We start from the raw sequence: 26,016 nt of genomic DNA, 5'->3' as shown, positions 1-26,016 counted from the left end.
GAGAACAGGCTGGGAGGCTGCATGCTGGGGCAGGCTGCTGGCATCTTTGCTTAGGTGTATAATAAACTCTCTCTATACATTATATAACTAATAAAATATAATCAAGTGTATGGCTCTGGCTTAAACAGGTGTTTGCTCTGCATGCTCAACACAGGGAATTAGAAAATAGAAGGAAAAGAGCTCAATTCTGTTACAAAAACGTAGCAGCAAAAAGGTTTGTGAAAGTGTTCAACAGGCTGGGCAGGAAACAGTCCAAACTGCAAATATTTCCCTTATTTCACACTTCAGGACTACCCGTTCAAGGCAGAGAATCCACAACTGCAGCTACTTCCCGATCCCATCAATCTGCCTCCTGTGGGATGTGATGGGTCTGCCCTGACCCCGGGGGGCTGTGCCCACAACCCACAGCTCACCTTGATCCATGGCACACTCCAGCTCATGGCCCATGGCACACACACACACACACACACACACACATCAGCAGTCCCTGCCCAAGGCTGGGCACCCAGTGCTGCTCCCAGGGCACCACAGCCAGGGAAACGCGGCACTGCACGGTGTGAACAGTGCCAGAACTCACCAGGGAGGGCTGGCTCGTATAATGGCACTACCAGGAGGGCACACACGGGATCTACAAAGGGATTTAAACACGTTGTGTCACCCCAGAGTCCCCCAGTTCCCAGCTCAGTGCACAGGCAACCTCAGCAATTCTGCTGGAGCCTGGTGTGTTCAGAGAAGCAAATACCCCTGGAACACAGCAGGCAGCCTGCCTGCACAGAAAGTCAGATTTTGGGCTGCATCCAGGCAGATTTCAAAGGGTATTTTAGTGTCTGGATCTGCCTGTGCATGTAAAGGCTGGGTTTTGTTGGGTCCTCTTATTATTCAGTGCTGTAAGGGCAGTTTTGACAGCAGTGTGGGAGCCAGGGCAGCCCTGAGCTCCTTCTGCCCTTCTGGAAAAGCTCTCAGTCAGCAGAGCCAAGGGGCAGCTCAGGCTTTGCTTCCTTCCTCCTACAGCCTCTGAAACAGCACCCTGACCTCGCCACGGCACAGGGAGCCAACAGCAACAGCCTTGGCTTTGCCCATGTCCAACCCTGGGTCACCCAGGGGAGGACGGGCAGTCCCAGCCCCCCAGAACCAACATCTCCCCTGTTTCTAAACACCCCTTGGTGCAGCAGCCCCCTGCCTCCCCTCACCCGGACTCTCCACGGAGAGGACTGAAGTTCCTGCTGGTCATGTGCCTGTTTTGGTGCTCTGGGGGGACCAAGGCGTGCAGCAGGGCTGTGCCTGACTGGAAGGAGTGAGCAGAAAGCCTGAGTGAGTGCCCATAAATGCTCATAAAGTGCACGAATGCAGAGATGTTGGCTCCCTTCCTCTGAGGCCGGCACGGCCAGGGACAGGGACGGGCTGTGCTGTGCTTCACCCACAAACCAGAGACCGGCCACGCGTGTGCCAGGCCCCCTTTCCCAGTGCAAGAGCCAGCAGGTCCAGCCCTGGCATCACCCATGTCCCAGGGCAGGACCTACCATGTGGTTGAACCTGTGCAGCTGAGCACGTGAGGACAGTAAGTGAACAGAGCGTGGTGGGGACACAACCAGACCCAGCCCAGCCAGGGGTGACAGAGCCTGAGGTGTCACCTCCCAGCTGAGAGGTGGCATTGGTGCAGAGGGACAGCACAGCGGGCCCTGGGAGGGACACACAGAGCCTGGGAAGGACACACAGACCCTGGGTGACCGCAGAATTCCCAGCCCGACCGCAGGGATCCCGGTCCCGGAGCTGTGGGAAGCAGACAGGGACAGCAAGGGGAGCAGCTCTGCTGGGGAGCCACGGGTCCAGCAGCCAAGGGGGGCAGCTGGAGGCGTGTTCTTCGCTGTGGGGGGCCCTGGGGGTAAGGCAAGGTGCTCGACGTCACGAGAAAAGCAGCCAAGTGCAGAGTGCTGGGCGAGGGCGGCGGGGCTCAGTCTGACTTCCCCAGCTTCGCGATCAGCTCGTCACAGATCTTGGTCAGCTCCTCGATCTCCTGGTTCTGGAAGAAAAGCAGACCTTGGGGACTCTGGTGGGGGATAACACCTGGTCCCATCTGCCAGCGAGCCTGTGCAGGAAAGGGCAGCCAGCTCCTAGACCTGCCCCTGTGACAGCTCCTCTGTGCATCCAGGCACCGTGGAGACCCCTGGGCTCACCCCTCCTCATCCCTGTCAGACCTGCAGCTGCCCAGCCCCAGCCCACCATGCTGTGCCCAGCCCACATCTCTGCCAGCAGGCACATGTAAGGGAGCTCTGCCCATTCTGCCCAAAACACCAAAATCAACCCCAGAAAACACACACACAAAAAAAAAAAAACCCAAGCGAACAAAAAATACCCCAAAAACTAAACCCACAAAACACTTCCTGGTCCAAAAATCTGGAGGACGCCTCCAACCCCAACAGGATGCTCAGGGCAGCAAGAGGCACCGCTGGCAGGGCTGGCAGGGGGGCACAGGGCAGGTGTGTTACCTTCTGCTGGAGAGCTCTCTCCAGGGACTCCACCTTCATCTGCTCCTTGCGCAGCCCCGCGTGCAGCGCTGCGCTCTCCGCCTTGGCCTTCGTGCGCACCTGGGCAATCTCCTCGTTGGCTCTGCAGGGGGATGGAGAGAGGGGGATGCTGCTCAGCTCTGGGCACAGGTAGGAGCATCACGGCACAGCCTGAGGCATCAGCAGAGCCCGGCTCCTGCTCACGACCTCCTGGATGCACCAGAGGTGGCTTTCCCATGTGGAAACTGGATGAAACTGGATTAATTCAGCTCCCCCAAGCTCCTGTAGGAAACTCTGCTCTCTCAGAGCGGAGCTAAACCAGTTCCTCACCAACTTGGCTCAGGGCTACAATGTGCTGGTGAGCTCCTGCTCATCAGCTGAGCCCTGGGGCTGTGTGGCCCCTTTGCACAGCACAAACAGGAGCTCTCTGAAACGGGGGAACTCGGTAAGTGACTGTAAATAGACCGTGAACCTCGGATCCTCCATTAAAAAATAAATAAGCGGAGATCAGAGAATGCATTCAGGGATTTGTGCTGCCTTACTTAAGAGTCACTTGAGCCTGAGGTTGTAAAATGCAGCTTTTCACACCGTTCAGCTCCTGCCTTCCAGCCTCTGAAAAGTGAGTGGAGCTGCTGCCCTACAAGTATTGAAGCACCCAGCAATCTCATGCATGACCTTACTTGTCCAGTTTTTCTTCTGCATGGACTTTCAGGGCCTGATACCGCTGCTCTTCCTGCTTGACCCGGGTGAGATAATCTTGAGCACATTTCTTCAGAGCTTCTTCATTCTGGAAAAGAAAGTACATCTATCTGCATTGGGACTGGGCACAGAGACATCGCTCTGATGGGATGATAGATCCTGTTCTGAGTGTAAAAATAAAGGCTTTAAATAGAAACAGCTTCTGCCTTATGCTGGAGCCCCTTATCCAGCTCAGCAGCACAGAAAGATGGAGTGTGGCTCTATGGAAACCCTGTGTCCAGGGACCAGGGCTGCAGGGACAGAGGGAAACCCAAGGTAAGGACCTTCTTAAAGCCTTCCAGGACACCCTTCAGGTTTTCGTATCTCCTGAACAGATCTGACAGGGACCTCTCCACCGAGTTCAGGTCTGCCAGAGCCTGGTCCTTCTCCATGGTGAGCTGCTGCAGATTCTTCTGAGATGTCATGTTGGTCCTCTGCTCGTCCTCTGTGGTGGAGAACAAACAACAAGGACACAGTGACTGTGCAGGGATGGCTGTGGCAGCCAGCTCCCTGCCCTGCACCCCTGGCCAGGGGACAGCACAGTACCTATCATCTGGGCAATGGTCTTCTCATACTCAGCCACGATTTTCCTGGAAGGAAGAAAGAAAAAAGGCAGGTGAGAGGCTGCAGTTTTTTGTGGACATGCACCTCCAGCTCTGCCTGGGGATCAACCTGCCCCATGGGGGTCCTGCTGCCCCAGCACCACCACAGCCCCACAGGGCCCAGATGTCGGGGCTGAGACCCCATCACTGCTGCTCCAGGCCCCCCCTCTGCTGCTGCCCCCGGGGCTGGCACAGCTAATGGGCTTTTATTCCCACAACAAAGGAATGAGCAGGCTCGACACAAAGAGAACATCTCTCCTGAGACATCCCACCCTGGCCATGCTGATCCCTGTCATCCAATCCCACCCTGGCCATGCTGATCCCTGTCATCCCATCCCACCCAGCACCCTCCCACCAGGAATGCCCAGAGCCCGGGAGCCAGGGGCAGGAGCACACGTGGAGGGGATGGCCCTGGAGGGGATGGCCTCTACCTCATCTCCAGCACTTCCTGCCGGCTCTCCTCGTATTTCTTCTTCCACTCGTTGGCCTCGATCTCCTTGGTGATTATCTGGGTGGCAGCAGACACAGGACCCTTGGGACGTGCTCAGGGGGATTTCCCCACGCAGGGGACCAGAACCCCCCAGGGCAGAGCAGTGCTGCCCCTGTTCCCCCCATGGCAGTGGCCGGGTTGGGGTCTGGGGAGGGGCAGCCCCAGGGAAGGGGGACCTGGCTGTTACCTCCTCCCTGATGAGTGTGAGCACAGCTGTCTTCTCGGACTCACTGAGGCAGATGCCATCCAGGGGACCCTCGCTCCTGCTCACGCCGGGGCACTTGTCCGTGGGGCACAGCCCGGGATTGTCCTGGGGGAATCACCCAGCTGGGATGCCACGGGAAGTTTCTTTTCACCCCCTCTCCCCTGTTTGGAGTGTTCTCCCCTATTTTATCAGCCTCTGGTCAGGCACAGAACTTCCCTTCCTGCACACATGGACAACCCAGAGCCCGTTGCCATTATGGGTGCCCCTACAGGGGCTGGGGTGGTTGTACCCACATCATTCACTGCTTTCCCCTCCCAGAGCCCAGCTCCTGTGCACCTCCTGTGCACCAGTGCTGCAGCCACAGACACCAAACTGGGGGGAAGGCTCAGCCCTGTGGCCCAGGCACCGATTCCTGCCTGGATTCCAGCCCCATCACTTCCCCGGGGGGGTCCTGCAGCCTGACAGGTCTCCAGAAACATTCCTCCAAGCTGGGCTGACACCACCGCCTGTTCCTGCTTTCGTCACCCAGCCGAGTGACAGCCGTGTAGTCAGTGCAGTCATCTCCTTGGGAACAGGCTGCCAGGCCATAAATAGAGAAGTGCTCGGAGGAAGGAGGCAGCCTGCTCCTTGTGTTTTGGAAACCAGAGCATTGGAGCACTTCTCCCCTTCCCTCCTCCCCAGTGCTTTTGGCTGCTGCTCAATCCGAGCACATCCAGCCCCTCGTGGCCCTCCCACTCCCATGGCTAGTGGTGGGAGTCCCCCAGGGCCACCCATGGGGGCAGTCTGGGGTCCAGACACCCCAACACTGAGGAGGTTCAGCCTGGTGTGGTTTGGCAGTCACCTCCCACAGCATCTTCCAAAAGCAGGTGCACACCTGAGCACCTGCAGGTGCCTTTGGGAACCAGTTTGTCTGTGGGACTGAAGCCTGACCACACTGCCCAGGGCACAGGTTCACTTTGTCTGATGTCCTTGTGGGGCTCAGCACAGTTAAATCTGTCTCAGAGAAGCTGGTTCTGCTGATGTTGCTAATCTCACTGTCATCTGCTTGTCACCTCGAGCAGCTTTGGCCAGGGACAGCTAATCTAGCACGGGGTCCCCCGCAGTGGAGGAGTCTTGGGGCTCCTTGGGGCACGTCTGGGGTGCCCCCGCACAGAGCTGCCATTGTGGGGGTGCCAGGGTCAGGGGGGCTGCAAAGCCAGGGCTTCTTCACTAATCCCCCATCTCTGCTGTTGGCTGCCTTCCCCAGCACAGTGATTGAGGATCCCATGGAGAAGGCACTGGCACAGACAGGCCATCAGAGCCAGCCCTGGACACTCCACGTGAGTCACAGCCCGTGTCCAGCAGCTTGTCCCCTCCCCGTGGTCTCCTCTGCCCCCTCTCTGTCCTTCAGCCATTCCCCAGTGCAGCTCTGGCTCTGCACCAGCCCTACTCATCCCCAGCATTGCTCTCTCCCTCCCTGCCTCCCACCCTCAGTGCCCACCCAGGAGGGATCAGCCTGTGCCAGGCTCCTCCAGGCCTGCCAGGAAATCTCCGCTATTTTTATCGAGTCCCTGCGTGGGCTTGTCAAGAATTTTACCTCCCAAAGAAACTCATTTCAGAGAGGAGGAAGCGAGAGGCACTCACAGGGAAGATGCCAGGCCCGTCCTTTTCCATCTGCTTGCAGATCTCCTTTTCAAAGCCTAAAGACAAGGGAACACAACCTTTTATTGACTTGGAAACAGGACCCTCGGGCACATGCAGATTTTCCGGGGGGCAGGAGGGTACCCCTGAGCCTCTCCATCCCCTGAACTTCCCCTCCCAAAGGCTTCTTTGCCCCCAGCTCCTGCCCTTGCATGGAATCGTTCTTGTTGGAAAAGTCCTCTAAGACCATTGAGGAGTTTTCCAACCATTCCCCCAGCACAGTCAAGGTCACCATTAAACCCTGTCCCCAAGTGCCACATCCTGCACCCTGCCAACCTTCCTGCACTCCCTGGACTGGAAACCAACACTCCCCTCTGGTGGCAGTCCAGCCCATGCCCATGTCCCCATGGCTGCCACCCATGGCAGTCCCTCCCTGAGACCACGGTGGGTGAGGAGGGGGAAGATGCACAAGACATTCTGCACTGGGCAGGATGCATCCTTGGGCTGGACCAGCTGCTCAGGCCACTCCGAACAGCACAAGACTCAGCCCAAGTCAGCTGGTTCCAACACCCTCCAAAGGAGCTGCCACAAGGCCCCTGCTGTTCTTGGCAGCAGAGAGGAGATAAAGAACATCTCCTCCCATCTGCAATGTGTGGGACACCCTGTCCTGTGGGACACCCTGCCCCGAAGGAGGGACACCCTGCCCTGTGGCCATGGTGCTGCCTCACACAGCACGAGGGGTAATTTATGGACCTCACTCACGCAACTGCAGACATGGTTCAGACGTTGACTGGGCAGAGAACAATGTATTTCGAGAGCCCAGCTCAGAAAGGAAGGAGGTAACAAAATGCTGGTGACTGCAGATTTCCCACTGTTTCCCTCCATTTATCCCTGTGCCCTGGCCAGTGGCTGCATCCACAGTTCCCACCCTGTCCCTGCAGCCAACATCCAGCCCATGCACCTGCCTGGCCTCTGAGATCAACAACAATAAATAAACCCTCCCAGCCTCTCTCTTGGCTGTCAGGTTTTCCTCCCTTGAGGACAAAGGACCATTCTCCTCTCCCCGGAGCCGGCAGAGCAGCACAGCCACAGGAGAAATGATTAATGGGTCCCTGCAGAGGGGAGGGCTGCAAACCTCCTGTGGTGATCTCTCCTGCTTGCACCTAGGGCTTGGCTATTGATTAAATGTCATGTTGCCTGGCTTTTAATTATTTTGTAATGGCTTGGTCAGAGAGGCTAATTACATGGGAGACTGACAGTGGAATTCCTCCAGGAGCAATAGCGGGGTCTCTGTAACATCACTGAGATCTCCAACAACCACAGCTCCTGTGCCAGGACACTGAGTCCTGGCAGCTCTGCTCCTGGCACAGGCTCTGAGCAGGGATCCTGCAGCCTGGGGGACAGGGCAGGTTCCCTGGGTGCAGGCAGGGTGCATTCCCAGAGGGGCTGTTCCTTACCTGCCTCTGGTCTCTGCTTCGCTGCGGGCACAGGGACATTCGAGCACTCAAAGTACTCCAGGTCATCTTCTGGCTCAGCCTTCTTGTCCAGCCCAGTCAGTTTCTGCAGAGAGGTGGTGGAGGCCAGCTTCTCCTCATCAGTGGCACGTCCATCCCTGTTTGCAATATCTGGGATTTCTGAGATCAGCACTCCTTCCTCCTGCATGATCAAAGTGCGCAGTTAAGCAGGGCTGGGCGAATCCAGGGGGATCAGGCCACAAGCAGAGCTGCTGGATACTCCATGGGAAGCATGGAAGGCTTAAAATCCACCACCAAGCTGCTCCCCACCAGCCCTCCTACCTCCCTTTCCACCAAGACCTGCCCATGGAGAAGATGCAGCTCCAGGGTTGGGACCCCACGTACCTGAGTGCTGCCATCCAGGACCAGGGGCTTTGCCTCGTACTGCTTCACCTCATACTGCTTCACCTTGCAGCCACTCCTGTGGGGGAGAGAAGCAGTGGCTGAGGGGGGGCTGGGGGGGTTTGGGGCAGGCAGGGGCGTGTGTGGGACAGCCCAAGCAGGGGGAGGCAGCCCCAGCGCCAGCGTTGCACCCGCCGCGTGCCAGCACCCCACTCACCCGTGAACACCGAGGCAGAGCAAGTTCTGGAAGGAACAGAAGGAACAGGCAAACAAAAGACACGACTACAGAGTGGTTGGGTTTGTCTGTGAGGTGTTTATTCCTGAGGAAGGTAAGGAGCAGAGCAAGGACCCCGAGGGGCCGGCGGCGAGAGAGGCGACTGCCGAGGAGAAGGGTTTCCCTCGCTGCACCCTCGCCCCGTGCATCCAGTGCAACGGCACCTGAGTGCCTCAGTGTGTGTTGATTTTCTGCAGGAAGAACCATTTCCAGGCTGTCCCTGCAGCTGGAGGTTTGTCTGGGACTTCTCCACAGCATCCACACGTCTCCCACGTGAGTCAGACCCATGCAGCCGGGGCAGAGGGTGGGAGAGCACTGGGGCAATGCACCGTGCTTCGAATGAGCACTCCACCTGAAGCAAACACTGTCCCATGGAGAAGGGCCTTGTGGGTGGGAAGTTTAGCCCAGGTGGGTCTTGCAGGCGGTCCCCTTGCCCTCCAGTGAGGAAGCTTTCCCTGGAACTTCATCCCACATTCCTCAAGACACCCATCCGGAGGCCGCCTGCGCAGGACTCCAGGCACAGCTGCACCCCAACACACCAGGCATCAGCACCTTGAACGAGCGCCAGGCAGCGGAGGGACAGTCCCAGCGGGAATGTGGGTGGTAGAACACAAGCTCTCCTCCTGCATCTCATTCCCTCTCACTGCACACTCAGAGATCTCCCAGGCTCGTGGCCACGTCTGACCACCCAGGAGCCACTCGCTGAGCTGGAACAGCTCCTGTGACAGCCACTGCAGGGACCTGGGGAGGGATCCTGGCCCCCAGACACTGCGCTCCCCCTGTGGGGCCACGGTCAGAGGCTTGAGCTGTTCCCAGGTTTAGGGAATGCCCCCCCCCCTGCACTCTCCAGCCTCCCCCTCGCACACAAGCACAGCAGAGCACAGCGAGCGGCGTGGCACGGCCCACGAGGTTCCTCTGCACGCTGCCATGCACTCCTGGCTCTCACTGAGGAATCACCTGGGCTGCTCTCCTCCCTCATGCCCTGCTGCAAGCAGCCAAACTCGCTCTGCCCTGCGCCCTCTCCTGCACCACGGTTATCACATCACCTGGTGGCTGCTTTGAGCTCCCCCCCAGCACCAAGATAACAGCTCTGGATTGCACACAAACCTGCTCCCCCTCCACCAGCTGAAGGTTGTGAGCACTTGTCCACCATCAAAAGATGCTGCAAGGTGCATGCTGCGAGGGCAAGCACAGGGCTCTGATGCAGCTCAGCTCAGCTCTCCTCTCCTCCCTCACTCCCAGGCACTTGCCAGGCTAAGCTGCCCCGGGGACCCGGCCGAGGGGTGCGGGACACAAACCAGACAGCAGAGAGCACAAGTCAAAGGGCAGAAGGAGCCGGCATGCCATGGAGACAACTGGGCCAGCACACACCCAGGGAGAGGACAAAAACAGCAAAGGAAAAGAAAAGGAATACAGGAGAGAGTACTTACAACAGAAAACAGAGAAATTTCACTTGCTCAGTAGTCCTGATGCACCAAAGCACAGACAGGGAGAGAGACGGACAGATGGAGAGAAGAAGAGCGTGTGAAAAGACCTGGATGTTAACTCTGCTCTGGAGAAGCACAGTGAGCTGCCCAGCTCAGTCTTTGGGAAGGCACACACACACGGGATGCTCTGATCCTGCATTTGCTCTCCACAGCAGCGGGGTGAGATCCAACCACAAACCTCACTGCCAGGGCACTGAGCACCCAGAGCTGCCCACACTGCTCCAAAGGGATGGAGAGGGAGCAGAGAATTCCCTGTTGTTTCCCCTCCCCATCGGCTCTGCTCGCCCACAGCCACACGTGGGAACACCAGCTCTCAGAAAATTTGTATCCACTCTCTGCAAAGTATTTCCAGGACAAAAACATCCAACACAGCCTGATTTCTGCCCGCCAGGCTTTCTCTCTCTCTCTAAAAACCCACTCTCTAGTTTTCCCACCGGAGAATCGGACGGCAGGGTAACAGTCTGCCTGTCCAACCTGTTTGCTTCCCCTGATATAACACAGAAATCCAGTGGCAGCTCACACAGTGTCCCAGCAACACCTGACCAACAACACACCCGTGTCCAGCAGCTCCTGTGAGCCGGCAAACCCACCAGCTCCAGCCTCCACTGCAGGTTTCCTCTGACACCACACATGCACCCACCAGTTGGACTCCCGAGGGGTTTCCAAAGAGGTGATCCCGCAAGCAGGTCCCAATCCAGCCTTCCCCACTCTGCCCGGGGCTCAGGACACTGGTACCCCTGCGGGACATCTGTCCCTCTCCTCACAACAGGGAGAGGGGATCTGTCCCTCCACCAGGACAAGGGGCGGATGAAACAGGGGCAGCAGCAGAACCTGAGGGGCACGGTGGGATTCTGGGCTTGCTCAGAAGGCACCGGAGCAGAACCAGCACCAGCACCATCACCATCAGCACCAGCACCACCAGCACCATCACCACCATCACCATCACCACCAGCACCACCACGGCTCTGCCTGCTCAGGGGGCCGCAGCACCGGCTCCATGCACACCAGCACTCACGTTATCAGGCGTGACTTGGGCTTCTTGGGGGAATCTCTGCCTTTCAGGGGATCGTCCTGCGCCTCCAACGTCTGAGACTCGAGGATTTCATTGAGGCTGTTCTCTGCAGCGGAGCAGGAGTCGGGGGCAGTGCTGGCGAGTGTCTTGGTGGGTTTGAATGGATCCACAGAGTCAAAGTTATCGGGGTCAAACTGGTAAGAGCCCTTGGGGAGAGTTGGCAAGTTTTGCAGTGCTGAGCTGCCACTGAGGGAGTTGTGAGCAGGACCCAGCTGGGGGGAGTCCCGGGGCGGTGGTGGCTCCGTGGGACCCCTCTCTGCATCCTCAGCTGGTTTCTTGGGGGACTCTCGGTGTCTCTTTGGTGTCAGTTTGCTGGCCGGGATCCTGCTGCCCCTCCGGGGTGAAGCTCTCCTGGCCTCTGTGCTCTCTCCCACCTCCATAAAACCAACCTCAGGGTTTGGGACCTGCCCTGTGGGCTCTGGGGCTGGGTCCCCCCCCAGCTCTCTGGGATGGGGGAGGTGGCATGGGGCTGCCAGGGGAGAGCTCTGCAGCTGGCAGTTCCCTGCTCCAGCGGGGTTCACACTCCCATCACACCGCTCAGGCTCAAGCTGGTAGGATGCTTGGGGCATCGGGGTCTCCTCTGTGACTCCTTCTGTTTTCCTCCCCAGCGAAGGTGTTTTCCCTTTCCCAAGCTGGTCCTGGGCCAGGGCATCAGCCCTCAGCTCCACCAGCCCCGTGCCAGCGTCTGCCACGTCCCCTCCTGACATGACCCGCTGCCCGGGGGCTGTGCCCGCATGGGGCACCAGGGCTGGCTCTGCAGTGGGCACAGAGTTGGCCCTGCAGCCCTGCCCAGCCTGAGGCTGTGTCAGGGATGAGTTGTTGGGGTCAGTGTCCCCTTCAGCATCTGAGCTGCCTTTAGGGGCTCCGGTCTCCAGTTGAGCCTCATCTTTGGGGTGTTTCCCGGGAGAGCCGTCCAGGCAGGCTTCCCCTACCAGCAGGTCACCATGGTCACCTGGCTCTGAAAAATAAAAGCAGATGGTTAAACCTCGACCTGCAGTGCACCCCCTTCCAGGAGGGTTTCTGTCCCCCCCTCACAGCTGCTCCAGGTTCGGATTTTGTGGAGAATCCACTGACTCAAAACTCAGCTTCCCTCCTGCCAGATGACAGAGAGTCACTTCTCACCTGAGCAGAGAGTTAAAAACTAGCAAGGAGTGTTTAGGGAAGCACAACATGAGAGAGCACCATGAAATGTGAATAAGCAGGCCCCAGGGAGAAGGGGAATGGAATGGTGTCCTCAAGAAGAAGCAGAAACAGGCTGCAGAGGGGATTTGGGGGTCACCCCCCTGGTACTGGGGCTGCAGAGCTGGGTGTGCACCAGGCAGGGGGAAGCTGCCAGATGCAAAGTGACTTCACCTGCAGAAATCCTGCTGCAGTCACGCCAGGCTCTCCACACTGCTGTCAGCATCTCCTAATCACAAACCCTGATCCGTGACTTAATCACTCTTACTCCGATCCCTTCCCCTCAATCCTTTTACTGTTTAATCTTTTCTTTGCTATCAAGGGACGGGGGAAAGATCCTTTATCTACTGAGGCATTCTGAAAGCTGCACCCACTGAGCTCCCAGAGCCAGGACAGTGGTGCTGGTGTGCCAAAGCTCTGCCCAGCTCACCTGCACCTCTTCCCCTGCACCCCAACCAGGGACCATTGCCCAGGCTCCTGTGATGAGGCAGAATGGGATGCCCAGCACCCATCAGGGAGTGTGTAGGACCCATAGCTCTCACAGGCACCTCTCTGGGGAGGTACAGTCCAGCTGTGTCCTCCAAGGGCAGAATGGAACCAGTGCTCACCCAAGGACCAAACTGGTTTGAAAACCCGGCTGTGAAGAGCAGCCTGGATAATGGAGAGCTTGTGCCAGGGAATGCCAACCCCCAGCCCCAGCACATCTCCTGGGAAAGGCTTTTCCTATCACCAGGCATTTGCAACCAGCTCATGTTTGCTGGTGACAGAGTCACAGCCTGGCAGAGGAAGAGTGCATCAGGCAAATATCTGGTCCTGAGGCTAACCAGGGACATGGAGCCAACGATCCTGACTCAGCTGATGGCTCGTGGTTTGCATAATTGATCCCCAGGATGCTAAAAGCCATGGAAATGAATCATGAGGGTCTGTGTGCTCCCTGAGACTGCAAAAACGCTCCCTCTGACTGCAAAAAAAGCTCCCTCCAAGTAGATGTTGCCTTGATGCCCCAGAAAACGCATCAGTAAACACAAATCTAGTGGATGAGTACTTGGAGTGCAGCCAGTCCAAGGCAGTGCCTGCCAGGCCTTCCCATCATTAGGAACCAGGAAAACTTTCTTAACAGACCCCAAAGAAAACTCCATTACACTTGCTGTGTTGCTCAGATGTTTGAAGCCTTCCTGAGACAGCCCTGAACAGAAGAACAGACTTCAAAGTCGGGGCAAAAGGACCTTTTAAGTGCATTTTGCGTTCCCAGCGGAAGGTTTGGCAGCCGCCGTTCTCACAGACATGAGCCCATCCTGGTTTCTAACCCAAGCAATGAGTAATTACTTCTTGAATAACAAGCAGTCGGCACGCAAACCACCTCCCTGTGCTGTGGTGTCTGCAGGGCGGGGAGAGAAGGAGCAATGGCACATGTGGCCACTGCTCAGAACAACCATTTTGTCATAAAAATCAGAAGAACCACCCACCCAGGTTTTCCACTTTCATGATTCCCTGTTTTCTGCACCTGAGAGAGCTTGGCTGCTCCATCCTCTCCCACAGAACAGCCCATCCACTCAGCCAGTCCAGGAGCTGAGGAACTGGGATACACTGGGATACACTGGGATACACTGGGATACACTGGGATACACTGGGAGGTGTGGGCGAAGAGCAGCTCAGGTGCTTGCCTATGATTTTGGAAATCTTTTGCAGCAGAAACATCCCTCCTGCAAGCTCGGGGGAGTTTTCCCTCCGTTCCTCCCCCCTGCATTTCCTCTGCCTTCAATGCAGCATGATGGGAGCGCAGGTTCCTGCGGGAACAATTACACAGGATGCAGAACCCGGTGACCTGAAGGGCCTTGGGGGGCTTGGGAAGAGCAGAGCTCTGTGCTCCAGCCCCTGCAGCTGGTGGCAGTGCTGGGGACGAGCACAGCGATACCTCGGTGCAGCACTGCCCCCCCCAGAGCCCTCCCCAGCCCCAGCACGCTGCCTGTGGCTCTCCCTGCTCCTCCTCTGAATGCTCTGACATCCCGAAGCGAGTGCAGCTCCTGCCAGCCCCGGGCAGTCACGTTGTGAGCAGCCGTGTTGGCTCCGCACGTACTCCCTGCACTCATGGCTCCTGCCTGCAAACCAGCTCCTGGAAACAACCAGTGTCCCCCAGTCTCAGCTGCTGCCCCCCAGCCCTGCCACTGCCCCCCAGCCCTGCCACTGCTCGAACCCTCCTTTTGGTCCAAACCTGTGCTGAATGCCCCACGGGACCCCAGGAGAAGGCAGCCTGGCAGCCACCCACAACACACAGCTCTCCCCCTCGGACCAGCCCTTTCCACAGGCATCCCAGCAGATGCCTTCCCTCAGCATCCTTTAAAGGTGACCCTGGGCTCTCCCGTTCCACCTCTGGCACTGCGCCTGGCAGGTGGAGGCAGTTTAGTCCCAGCTAAAGATGGACACTGCCAGCAGCATGGCACAGACAGTGAGTCTGGGATCTGTCCCAAACACAGACCCAGCACAGGACGTGCTGGATCCCCGAGAACAACCATTGTCCCAGCCGTGTGTGGGCTGCAAACCTGCTCCCGGTCCAGGCAGGTACCTGGAGGGGATGCCACAAAGTGAAAATGAAGATTTTATATTCTTTAAAGAAAAACAGTCAGGACAGTCTGGCACCGCAGTAATAGGCACTTTGTGCCTGTGCATTATAATTGCTTTGCTTGTCTTCCTTGGGCTGAAATTAAACACAAACACCGACTCAAACAGCTTTCCAGCTGAGAGGGAGCCATCCCTCGCTCCCTCAAACGAACCAGGAACACTCGGCAGCGGCAGCGCCGCAAGGCAAAGGCTCGGTGCCCTTTCCATCCCACGGGCAGGCGCCAAGCAGAGCAGCAGCGATCCCTGTGCAGCCCCACGAGCCAGGCGTGGGCAGGAACAGCCCCTCCACTCTCCGAGCCCCGGACCGGGCCCAGGCGCGGTGCCCGCCGTGAGTCACACACTCCCCCGGCCCAGCACAGGATATCTGCCCCTGCAGCCAGCTCAGCCCTCCAACGACTCCTTTCCTCTTTTGGCTTTCCGCTCGTGTTTAACAGCCGTTGATCTATTTTTAAACCCATTCTGTTAAGAATTACCATACCGGCAAACGCTGCTGCCGCCGCTAACGCACCGGAAAACACGTGCCCAGTGTCGGGGTGACGGCAGCGAGAGCCAGCGAGCCCCCTCCCAGCACTGACGGCTCCAGATCTGCTGCTTCGGCTCATTTCCTCGTGCAAAATACCTGCTGGCAGGTGACCGGGGATAACTTGAGCAAGAATGGGACAGAATTACAGCCCCCACCATGAGAGACAGCAAGAGGAAACTGTCTGAGTGATCCTGAGTGGGCATAAAGCCTCCCTGCAGCCCCCTCCGGGGCTGGAATCTTTGTCCCCAAGACCAGGGTTTAATGCACCCAGGTCACCTCTCGGCTGTGTGCCGAGCAGCCAGCCCTGGAGTCACAGCTTCTGTCTTACACATTGCCTCACCCGATCTGTTCCCAAGGCAGGGGGAGACTGCAGCTGCACAGCAGACAGTGCCTGCTCCTCGCTGTCCCTCCGGGCCGGGAATGCCGCGCCTGCCTGCAGGTCCTGCTCTGGTGCTGCCCCCACACACCCCAGCGTGGCCAGCAGCTATTCCCCGGGGCTGCAGGGCAGTGGCTCTTGCCGTGGGTGACAGCTCAGCTGCCTTGGTGCAGACGAGCAGCCATTACACTGGATTGCCTCCATCCAGGCATTTATTCCCACTGCTGCTCCCGAGCTGCAGCCAGATGGAAGAGCACGGGCTGCTGTGATGCAGCATCACAAAGATGAGGCCTTAATGTACAGATTACACTGGTAAGGTGGTGGAACACCCCGGGGTGCCTCTGCACACTGCAAACACATCTGCATCTGGGCAATCCCTTCCCTCCACCATTCCAGAGACACTAAAGAGCCGCAGCCAGAAACGTGGGCAGGAAGGGGCCAGAGCCGGGTGCGGTGGCACCACAGTTTGGCTCTGCTGGTTCCAACATCCTGCTCTCCACCAGCCAGCACAGAAAAACAGCTTTTGCTGGAGATCATCCCCTCAGCTCCACAACACTGGGAGCTTTGTGTGCAGGAGCAGCCTCTCCCTTGCTGCTGAGCAGGAGCTGCTCGTCCCAGGACGAGGGGCACAGGCACACACAGGGACAAGGACACCCTGGAGTCTGAGGCAATGCACTTCCTTGAGCTTTGGCAGAAAATATCCTCCTACCTTCTAGGAAAGCCTTATCTCCTTCTCCCCCTCCCCAGACATTATCCCCAAAGTAAAGATGCCTCTATCATCCCTTCTTAAAAGGGAAGGATTATTCCAAGAGCTGTGATCATCAGAAGCGTGAACTGAATGCTCTCTCCATCACAGCAAACAAACCTGTGTTTTCCACAGCAATGGGTGAGCACCCAGATCCATCCCATCAGCAGAACAACACCACAGGAGATGGTGAGCCATGACATCCCGTTTCTGCCACGATCTACAGCACCTGGGCTCCTGCACGGAATGACCCACGGTCTGGATCAACCCCACATGCTCCAAAACCAGCCCTACAGAAAGCTCCCAGCCACTGTTGCGAGCACACTGCACGTGGCATGCCAGGGCCCACAGCAGTGAGAGGCAGCAGAGGGCAGGGGATGCCCAGGACAGCCTGTGCTGAACTTCCAGGCCCACCACGTGCTGCCTCACACCCTGCAAAAGTTTCTCTCCCGCAGACCCCCCTGGGGGCTCACAGACACCCTGACACTGCCCAGCCACCCTGCCCTGCTGAGAACAGAGGGAAGGGGAGGTCTCCTCCCTGCCCTGCCCTGATAACCTCCAGTGGTTGTTGCAACGGTGCTGGTGGCAGAGCTTCAAAGCTTCCTCCCAGCACGAAAACAGAGATAAACACCGAGTTCAGCCACGGGCACCAGCACGTCCCCCTGGAGAGCAGGGTACAGAGACAGTGGGCAGGTGGACCCCAAAAGACCACAGGCTAATGGGGAGCCAACTCAGGGGAGCAGCAGCAGTGTGGGACACAAGGATAAACCTGCAACAGCTCGGGACCGCTGGCAAAGAAAACCCCACACGTTTACAGCAGATCCCCCCCAATTTCTCCAAAAATGGGGCTTAGCAGCATTGAGCTTTCTCATCTTTAACAACAGCCACAGAGGAAGGGCACCTGGCACCTAACTGCAGGGAAAAATGGACCATGTAATGAAACCCCCACCACTGACCAGCCTGGGGGACACAAATCCAGCACCACGGCAGCTCCTGTGTGAGAGCCTGGGGCACACATGAGGCAGCTCCCACCAGCCAGGAGCACGGGGGCAGCCCCCAGGCTGCGGGCAGAGTGGCAGAGGGACGTTTAACTGCCAAAATGATTTAACAACATCCTCGGGCTCCTCTCGATCAACTCATCACACCCTTTGTGGAGCACCCGGCCCAGCCCCGGCATTTGAACCGTCCAGGCCATTAACCACAAAAAATGTGGCAGGCGTTATTCAAAGCCAGCAACTTTGCCTCCTTGACCCCACCCTGCCTTTCAGCCTCTGGAGTGCAGCACCGAGAGCAGAAGGCGCACGCCGGCTCTTTACCTGGGGTCCCGACCTCGGGCTCTGCTGATCCCGGCGGCTCGCAGAACTCCTTTAGTGGCGAGCAGGTCGGCGTTTCTGCTTCAGGGGTCTCAAAATTATCAGTGGAGTCCGAGCTGCCGAGGGGGGGGAAAAGAGTGAGGAATTACTGCTTTCAAGGCTACCTCCGAAATCCTCCACGCCGCCCACACGTCCGGCCAGGCCGGCAGCGGCCGTGGGCATCCGGGGCGGCCGCTCGCTCCTGTCCGGCGGGACACGCTGACAAACGGAAAGGGGAGAGCAGGTGAAACATCATCGTGAGCAGCCCCCCGTGTGCCCCCAGACCTCCGGGAGGGCGTCTGCCAGGTCATTCCCGAGCTGAGCATCCACCGCGGGCCTCCAAGGACGCGCAGCCTCGCAGCGTCTTCCCCCGCAGCATCTCCCCCGCCGCTCCGGGGGCTGCCGCGGGAAGAAACCCGGCCGTCCCGACCCTGTGCCCCCCCGGCATCCTCCGAGAAGCAGCGCCCGGCTCCGGCCCGGCCTCCCCAGCCCCCGGCGCGGTGCGATGCGGGATCCCCGGTAGCCAGGCAGCGAGCGGGCAGCGAGGGGCGGGTGGGGAGAGAGGGCCGGGGGGACGCGCCCGCAGCCCCGCACGCCGCGCGTGGGCGTCCCGCGTGGGTGCGGACGGGCAGCGGCAGGGGAGGGGGCCGCGGGTCACTTGCCTGAAGCTGAGGGCCGAGCCCCCCGCCGGAGGGTCCTGGTCCTGGTCCTCCTCCTCCTCCTCCTCCTCCTCGGCCGCACCGGCCCCGCCGTGCCCCTCCTCGGGGCTGCCCCCGCCCCGCACCGCCGACCAGGTCCACCGGGCCCACTGCACCGGCGAGAGGATCTGCCAGGCGCTGAACGCCATCGGCGCCGCTCCCCGCTCCTCTCCCCGCTCCGCTCCGCTCCGCTCCCCGCCGGGCTCACTGCGGCCGCGCCGCCGCCCCCATCGCGCCCCGCTCCGCTCGGGCCGCCCGCCCCCGCACCGCGCTACTGGCGGCGGGGAGCGCCCGCCCCCGGCACCGCCCGCCGGGAGGGACCGGCCCCGGGGCCCCCCCGCTGCCTCCGCCGGACCCCCGGCAGCGGGGATGGAGGCTGGGGGTGATGCGGGGCAGCGTCCCCGAACCCCTTCCCCGCCCGGCCGGGGCCGACAGCCGCCTCCCTTCTCCTTTCCCACGCGAACTCACAAATTCACCTATTTCTGCCTAAAGTCGGGGCCGGGGGACATCGCTGTCACCCCCCCGGGCTGCCCTGCCGCCCCCTTGCCACAGGAACCCCCACGCGAGAGAGCACTGGACTGTGAAACTCGATCCCCCCCAGTTTATCTCATATTTATTGGGCTGCACCTGTGCTGTCACATAGATGGCAGGACGCAGATTCCTTCCACTCTGGACGTGCCAGAGAAGACCCCACGCTGGCTGGGAACTGCCCTGGGGTGCAAGCAGCTCCCAGGAATCCTCACTGCCCCCCGGAAGAGTGGCTTCCACTGGGAAGGCTCACCCACCTTGGGAAGCCTTGTCTAGGGAAGGGGGCTTCCCAGTGCCAAGGAACCAGACAGAGGGGGACAGGGGCAGAGGGAAGGGACACACCTGCCCCTTCCATTTTCCAAGGAAATACCGGCCTCAACAGCCCTGGCTGATGTGATATCCTTCCGTGGCAGCAAGTTTATTTATTTATTAAACTATTGTTGTTTAAAAATAACAGCCGGCAGTTCCCGCAGAAATCAACCATGCTGGCCTCCCTCGGGAACTTTCCCTCAGGAACTTTCCCCCTAACGAGGGCTCCCACGCCCAAATTCATCAGCTCCCACACACTTGCTAGAGAGAGGAGGATAATGTTTCTGATGCACAGCGAGGAATGTCCGGGGCTCTGGCAGAAGATTTGTCATTGGCAGCAGCATCGCTGGCAGCTCCCCAGAACCCCAACTGGATCACCCCACTCCTGGCAGCAGGTCCCAGGGATGACCTGGGAAAGGGCAGACAACTGTCCTGGTGTGAAACCAGCCCAGCCCATTGCAGAGAAGTGTTGCTGGCCCCTTGCTGACCAGACCAAGAGTTCACGTGGCAGGCTGAGCCCATGAACCGGTGCTTCCCTGTGAATCATCACCCAGCTCTGAGAGCAGGGAATGCCTCTGCATGAGCAGAGAGGCCTCTGGGGCAGAGCAGACCCGTCCATCTGGTCTGGCTGCCTCTGACACCAGCCTCTGTCGGATGCTTCAAAGGGCTCATTCCTCACTGTGGAGCATCTCAAATAACCTCCCTGCAGCGATCCTTTCTCCCAGGCTTCCATCTCTTGGTGTCCTTATTAAATATATGTGTCATTGCTGCATGCCTTTACTGTCCAGCCTCTGTCAAAGAAAATCTCTTACCCCCTGTCATATCACTTCCAAACTTCCCCAAAAGATTTCCCTGGGAGAGCCAAAGCTGAGGTGCTGCTGGTTCCCACCGCAGGTCAGTGGCAGGAACAGTGCACGGGCCCCAGGGAACACCTCGGCCAAGCACCACACTGCCCCCCCAGACCCCCAAGTCCCGGGGACAAGGGGTCCTGCACACCCCCACTGCTGCACAGAGGACACCAAGCAAGAGGGGACCACTCAACACGTATCAACGCTCAGCCAAAAACCACGAGGCTCAAGCAAAAGCAGAACCTCAACATCCTGTTGCCTGCAGCTGCCGTGAGCAGAGCACAGCCCACTTCCCTGCTCCGAAGTGGCACAGCTGATTTCTGCAGATGAATTTTACATAAGGAGACCTTCAGCGTGAGCTGCGCTGCAGCCTGACCACCTCCTCCTCCTCCTCCTCCTCCTCCTCCTCCTCCTCCTCCTCCTCCTCCTCCTTCCCACCTCCTGCTGATCCCAAGGACCAGCCTGAGTGACAGCGTGGCCACGCTCTGAACCAGCTGACGGGTTCTGCCAGGGACCTCACAGGGAGAAGAGCAACACGACTGCAGCAGGAGCAGCAGCAGGGCTGGCACAGCAGCAGGGCTGGCACAGCAGCAGGGCTGGCACAGCAGCAGGAATGAGCCACCTCCGCTGCAGAGGGGAAGGAGCTGTGGCAGCCGAAGGGCAAAGCACAGGCTGATTCCTGCAGCCCCCCACTTGTTGGACGAGGGAACTGGGGCACAGGAGCAGAGAAAATCAGCAGGATCTGTCCCTGTGCAGGCTGCACACGTGCGGTGTGCCCAGTGAGGAGCCCCTGCTCCCACCCACCCCCCGGGGGAAGGAGCGTGGCTGCAGGAACAGGATCAGCAGGACTGCACTGCACCGTGCTGGCTGCAGAGCTCCTGACCTGTGGGGCCCGGGGCAGGAAGATACCAGAGCAGTGCAGGAGCAAAGCCTGTTTCCACTTGCTGTTCCTGATGAGCAGTTAAGAAAATGCCTCGAGTGGCATTTTCCAGCTTGGCACCTGACCCAGCCTGGCAGCACCGCTGGCTGCAAACCACCGCCAAGGAGATAACCTGACATTGTCAGTCACACTGAGGGTTCTGCCTGCCAAATGCTGCTTGGCACAGTCAGCAAACACATCTCTGCAGAGCAGGGAGGATGCTGACCTGTTCAAAAACACCTGCCAGCAGCTGCCATCCACACAGTGAGGTGCAGCCTGCACAGGCAGCAGCTGGACAGGCTGTCCTTGGCACTGCTGTCACAGGGCTTCACTGAGCCAAGCCCTGCACACACACAGTGGCTCAGGGACAGGCAGTGTGCAGCCCGTGGATGTCTCTGGTAGCAGCACTGAATGACCTAGAAACCACCCATGGCTCACACAGTGCCTGGGCTTTCTGGGAGGGGGAGAGCATCAATGCCCACCACACAGAGGACAGGTGAAGCCCCAAGATTTTGGAGCTGGAAGAGCTCTGGCATCGCAGAGCCTGCAAAAAGATGCAAAACCTTGCTCAGCTGCTCGTGCTGATCCTTGCAAGAAGCCAGCTGCGTCCAGGGGTAATAGCTCTGCACCCAGATGGACTTTCCCTGCTTTTATATTGGGGTGAACTTCCTCCTGGCCGTCTGGCAGCAGTGCTGCTGCCTGGCCTCACATCCTAGAAACACAGCATGCCCAGTTCCTCCCACTGTCACCACACCTTGGTCCCCGGGGAGGGTGTGGGGTGTAAGGCTGTGGAACAGGTATCACACAGCCACACCTGTGGCATTGGGAGCTGCAGTGCCCCAGGCCAGAGGAAGGCATGCACCTGGAGCTTCCATTCTTGGCCCTTTCATAAGGCAGGAAAAGATCTATTTCTGGCTGTGGAGCTTTTCTAGGCACAGCACAGCAGCCAGTGCTGCCATTTCTAGCTGAGAAACAGATCTTTTGTGGGTTTTCTTTCCTCTCCTCAGGTTCTGCCTCTCTGCTCCTCCACAGCCGGGCCTTTCACTCCCCCATGGGGACCAGGGTCAGGCTCCCTGCAGCCAACCCTGGGACAGAGCACGGGGACATCAGGGGATGGAAGGGACAGCTCAGAGATCAGCACATGGATAAAACACGAATCCATGTTACACTGCTGTGTAAATCACCCTCACAGCTTGTAATCAGCACTTTATCCACACAGCATTTGTCTCCTCCAGGCAAGAAGGTCCCAGGTGTTCCAGGAGCATTTTTCTGTTGCTGTGTTTTATCCCACCCTATTCTATTGATCAGGGATCAGCATCCCCTGGACTCGTCAGCATCTGGAGCATCCCGGAGCACCCCGGCGCATCCCTTGGGTTTGACAGCCCCCCAGAGCATCCCTCGGGTGCAGCAGCATCCCGGCGCATTCCCGGGAGCCCGGCGGGCTCGGGCGGGCGCTGCTCTCGCTAGAGGGCTCTCCAGGATGAGTTTCCAAAGGCTGCCGAGCTCTCCGGCCTCGGGAACGGAGGGCTGGGGCTTCGCGGCTGCCCGCGGGCTGGCAGCGCCCTGCAGCCCAGGAGAGGAGGGGTCTCTGCAGCCCGACCCCTCGCCCCGTCCCCGGGAGAACACGGGAGATGGGTGGGCACCCTCCGGAGGGATCACAGGAGGCAGCTGAGCAGAGCCCCGGGGCTGAGCCAATGCCCACGGAGCAGCCTGGAGGATCAAGGAATCCCAGAATGGTTTGGGTAGGAAGGGACTGTAAAGACCGTCTGGTCCAACCCCCTGCCACGGGCAGGGACCTTTACACTAGAGCAGGTTGCTCAGAGGCACGTTCCCACCAGGTGAGGAAGCCACTGCTGAGGGACGAGTCAGGACCGTGGGAGGACAAATCCACGACAGAAAAGTTCCCACGTTCCTTTTGCTTCTCCAGACCTTGACAGAGCCGCAGCTTGGACACTCCTGGCCACAGCCTGGGCTGAGCAGCACAACACCAAATGCCCTGGAGGTCAAGGCAGACAAAACCAACCTCCTCCCTCCTCTGGCTCTGCCACCTGCTCTCCAGGGCGCAGCAGGAACCGGGGTGTCACCCGCTGCGGCAGCGCCCTGCCCTGGAGCTCCAGAGCAATGCCCAGCGCGAGACAGCGCTGCCGAGCTCCCCCGGGACCCTTCACAGCCCGGGATGTGACAGTTCCCATCGCCGCACATTCCATCAAAATACCTCTACAGAAATAGAAGCAAAGGACACAACTGTCACACACGAGCCCGGGCACCAGCAGCCAGCCGCGGGCTCCAGCTGCCTTTCCCCACCAAACTGCCAGCAAATGGATAAATACAGACATTTGTGGCTGCACTGGAAAGGGGTGATGGGATAATGAATGCTCTGCTATTCCAGCATTTTAAAAACGCCAACCACAGCTTAATCTGGCTGATGCACTCGTGTGGATGCGATCTCATTTCAATGGGAACAGGCTCCAGCTACGTGATTTCCAGCCCCATTTCCACACTGATGCCGGATGAACACAAGCATCTGCCTTCATTGTGAGGCTTATTGACTCCCCCTTCAATTCCTTTGCTCTCTTTGCTAAAAACATCCATGTCATGCAGCAGGAATGTTCTTATCAGGTGTTTGTAAGGCCTTAGATCCCTGATTTTACCCTGGACTCAGTGATTTTGAGAAATGCAGGCAGCACCTCAGCCCATAACATGGGGTGCCAGCAGGGATGGGAGCAGCTGAGGAGCGAGGACAGCAGCCAGCACAGGAAGAGGGGCCAGGGAGATGATAGAGGGTGGGAGAAACAAAACAAAGTTTGCTCAAGGTGGAGCAAACAGGTGGGAAGGAGAAGCAGCTGAGTCCGATGGGGCAGAAAGGAGCAGCTCCAGCACACACAGGGAACACTGGGATGGTTTTTCCACTGGGAAACACCTCTAAAGTCTATATAAGAGACAACTGCAGGGAAATAAAGGCAGAACCAAGCAGGTACAAGGGCAGAACACACTTGTTTTCCTTGTCTGAGCCCAGTGTTTGCAAACAGCCTCACAGGGTACACCCCTTGAAGAAAATATTTCTGTTCCCAGAAGTGTTTTTGTTGATTTCCAGATAAGATGTTTATGCTTTTCCTTTTGATCCCAGCTAGTGCCTCCCCTTCAGTTCCCAGTGCTGGAACTGGTGGGGAGCGGTTCACCCAGCCTGACCCTGGCTCTCCCTGGCCTCTGGACCCCAAACCAGCTCCCACCTCACCCTGGCCCCCACCCCACACCCCGAGACCGGGGGGACAGCGGCACCCCAACTTCCCTCCTGGCCTGAGCTGCAGCTGGGAGCTCTGGTCTGCTGGGACCAGGGATGGGGGGTTTGGGCCCCCTTGGGTGGGGAGCTGAGTGTGGCTGGAGGACGAGAGGGAAGGGGAAAGGGGAAAGTTAACGCGCAAATTGAGGACTTCACGCTCTGGTTTCCCACCTCCACCGCAGCGAGCCCGGAGCAGCTCCACTCGTGGGGGGGACCCAGACCCGGCCCGGACCGCGGCCCCCACCCTCGCCCGCACTCACCGGCGCGGCGGGGCCCGGGGGTCCCGGGGGTCCCGCGGCTCCCGGGGGTCCCGGCTCTGGGCCGCCCCCATGGCCGGGCTCGCTGCCGCCGCTCCGCCCGTCCCGGCGCGTCCCGCCTCCGCGGCAGGGAGGGAGGGAGGGAGGGAGGGAGGGAGGAAGGGCGGGGGCTCGGCCCGAGCTGGGCAGCGGCGGCCCGGGGGGGCTCTGGGTGACCGGTGGCCCCGCTCCCACCCTCTCCGGACCCCTCTCCCGGGGGCAGGACCCGCAGCCCCGCGCAGATGCGGGGCCCGGGCGGGGGCTGGCGCGGGCAGGCGGCTGGTCTTGTGACATTGGGAATCAGAAATCCACGGAATCGCTTAGCTTGGAAAAGCCCTCTGAGTGCGACCTCAAGGCAGCACTGCCAAGGCCACCCCGACCCATGTCCCCAAGTGCCACATCTACACGTCTGTAAAATCCCTCCAAGGATGGTGAATTCACCACTGCCCTGGGCAGTCTGTGCCAGGGCTGGACAACCCTTTCCACAAAGAAATTTTCCCTAATATCCAGTCTAAACCTCCTCACCCATTTTCAGCCACTGGCCCAGCCTCTCCTGCTGGATGTTCAATGACAAAGTGGGGGCTGAGCCCCTTATCAGGGCACCTGATCTCAGTCGAGAAGCCCTGATAAAGCACCGGTGTAATTACTCCCCTGAAAACAGCCTCTTCGCAAATCGTGCCTTGCAGGGGCAGCCAAAGTCAGGTAGCAGCCAGACCCCTTCATGGAGGGAAGATTTAACGCAGTACTTTAAAAGCTCAGAGGTGACCCCGCTCAGGAAACGTCCTGGTTGGAGTTATTTTAATTAAAGTGCCTCAGAACGTATCCATTTCTGACACCATTTGGGGCTTTTTACTTCTGAGAAACTGAAAACCGGAATATCAATCTCTTTTTTTTTTTTCTGTCAGTCAGGGTGTTCTGGCTGGGGTTGCGGTATTTTTTGGCAAGAAAAGTGTTGGTGTCCTTGAAAGCTTTCACCTTCCTAAAAAAATAAAAATAAACACACAAAAAACCAACCAAACTTTCCTTGGATGAAAAAATGTCCTGTCAGGCTCACCTGCCCTTCTGCCTGTGACCGTACCCAGCGTGCCCACAGCCACAAACACCCCTGGGGACCTCCCCTCTGTGTGCACGGGGGCTTCCACAACAGCCCCGACCACCGCAGAGCCCCCGGCATGCCCCTGGGAGGAGGGAGCGTTACCTCTGCTGCCGGAGTGCCAGGAGAGAACTCGGAGGCTGTGGTCGGTCACCGCGGTCGGACACCATGGCAGAGTCAGGTGACAGCCCTGTGGGACACGGCGTGGGGCCCTGCCTGCTGCATGTGGCTGGATAATCCCTGGCAGGCATGCAGGCAGGAGCTGGGCAGCACCTTGCACCCACCACGCTGCTCGGGCACTGCCAGCCCTGCAGGAGCTGCTGGCACCTGCCTGCACCTCTGGAAACACCCTGGGATGCTGCAGCCTCCTGGCACTGCACTGTGGCCAAAGGGGTGAAGCAAA

General features: G+C 58.9%; 1 protein-coding gene across 3 annotated transcripts; it reads right to left on the bottom strand.

Moving 5' to 3' along the window:
• Nucleotides 1-471: 471 nt before the first annotated feature.
• Nucleotides 472-25,804, bottom strand: TACC1 (transforming acidic coiled-coil containing protein 1). Of its 3 annotated transcripts, none has more exons than XM_032712598.1 (14): nucleotides 25,719-25,804; nucleotides 17,607-17,719; nucleotides 10,792-11,806; nucleotides 9,720-9,755; nucleotides 8,019-8,094; nucleotides 7,617-7,815; nucleotides 6,163-6,218; nucleotides 4,522-4,644; nucleotides 4,276-4,352; nucleotides 3,789-3,832; nucleotides 3,527-3,687; nucleotides 3,185-3,291; nucleotides 2,487-2,607; nucleotides 472-2,020 (listed from the first exon to the last, which is right to left on the bottom strand). In XM_032712598.1, exons 1-14 carry the CDS (start codon nucleotides 25,781-25,783, stop codon nucleotides 1,952-1,954), a joined length of 2,262 nt encoding a protein of 753 aa, XP_032568489.1. In that variant the 5' UTR covers nucleotides 25,784-25,804; the 3' UTR covers nucleotides 472-1,951. The 3 variants fall into 3 exon arrangements, with proteins under 3 accessions (XP_032568489.1, XP_032568487.1, XP_032568488.1); XM_032712596.1 differs by lacking the exon at nucleotides 25,719-25,804 and adding an exon at nucleotides 18,305-18,560; XM_032712597.1 differs by lacking the exons at nucleotides 9,720-9,755; nucleotides 25,719-25,804 and adding an exon at nucleotides 18,305-18,559.
• Between the last annotated feature and the right edge of the window lie 212 nt (nucleotides 25,805-26,016).

This window comes from Chiroxiphia lanceolata, chromosome 28 (genome assembly GCF_009829145.1).
Source record: "Chiroxiphia lanceolata isolate bChiLan1 chromosome 28, bChiLan1.pri, whole genome shotgun sequence".
NCBI lineage: Eukaryota > Metazoa > Chordata > Aves > Passeriformes > Pipridae > Chiroxiphia > Chiroxiphia lanceolata.
This window is presented reverse-complemented; position numbering and strand designations above follow the sequence as displayed.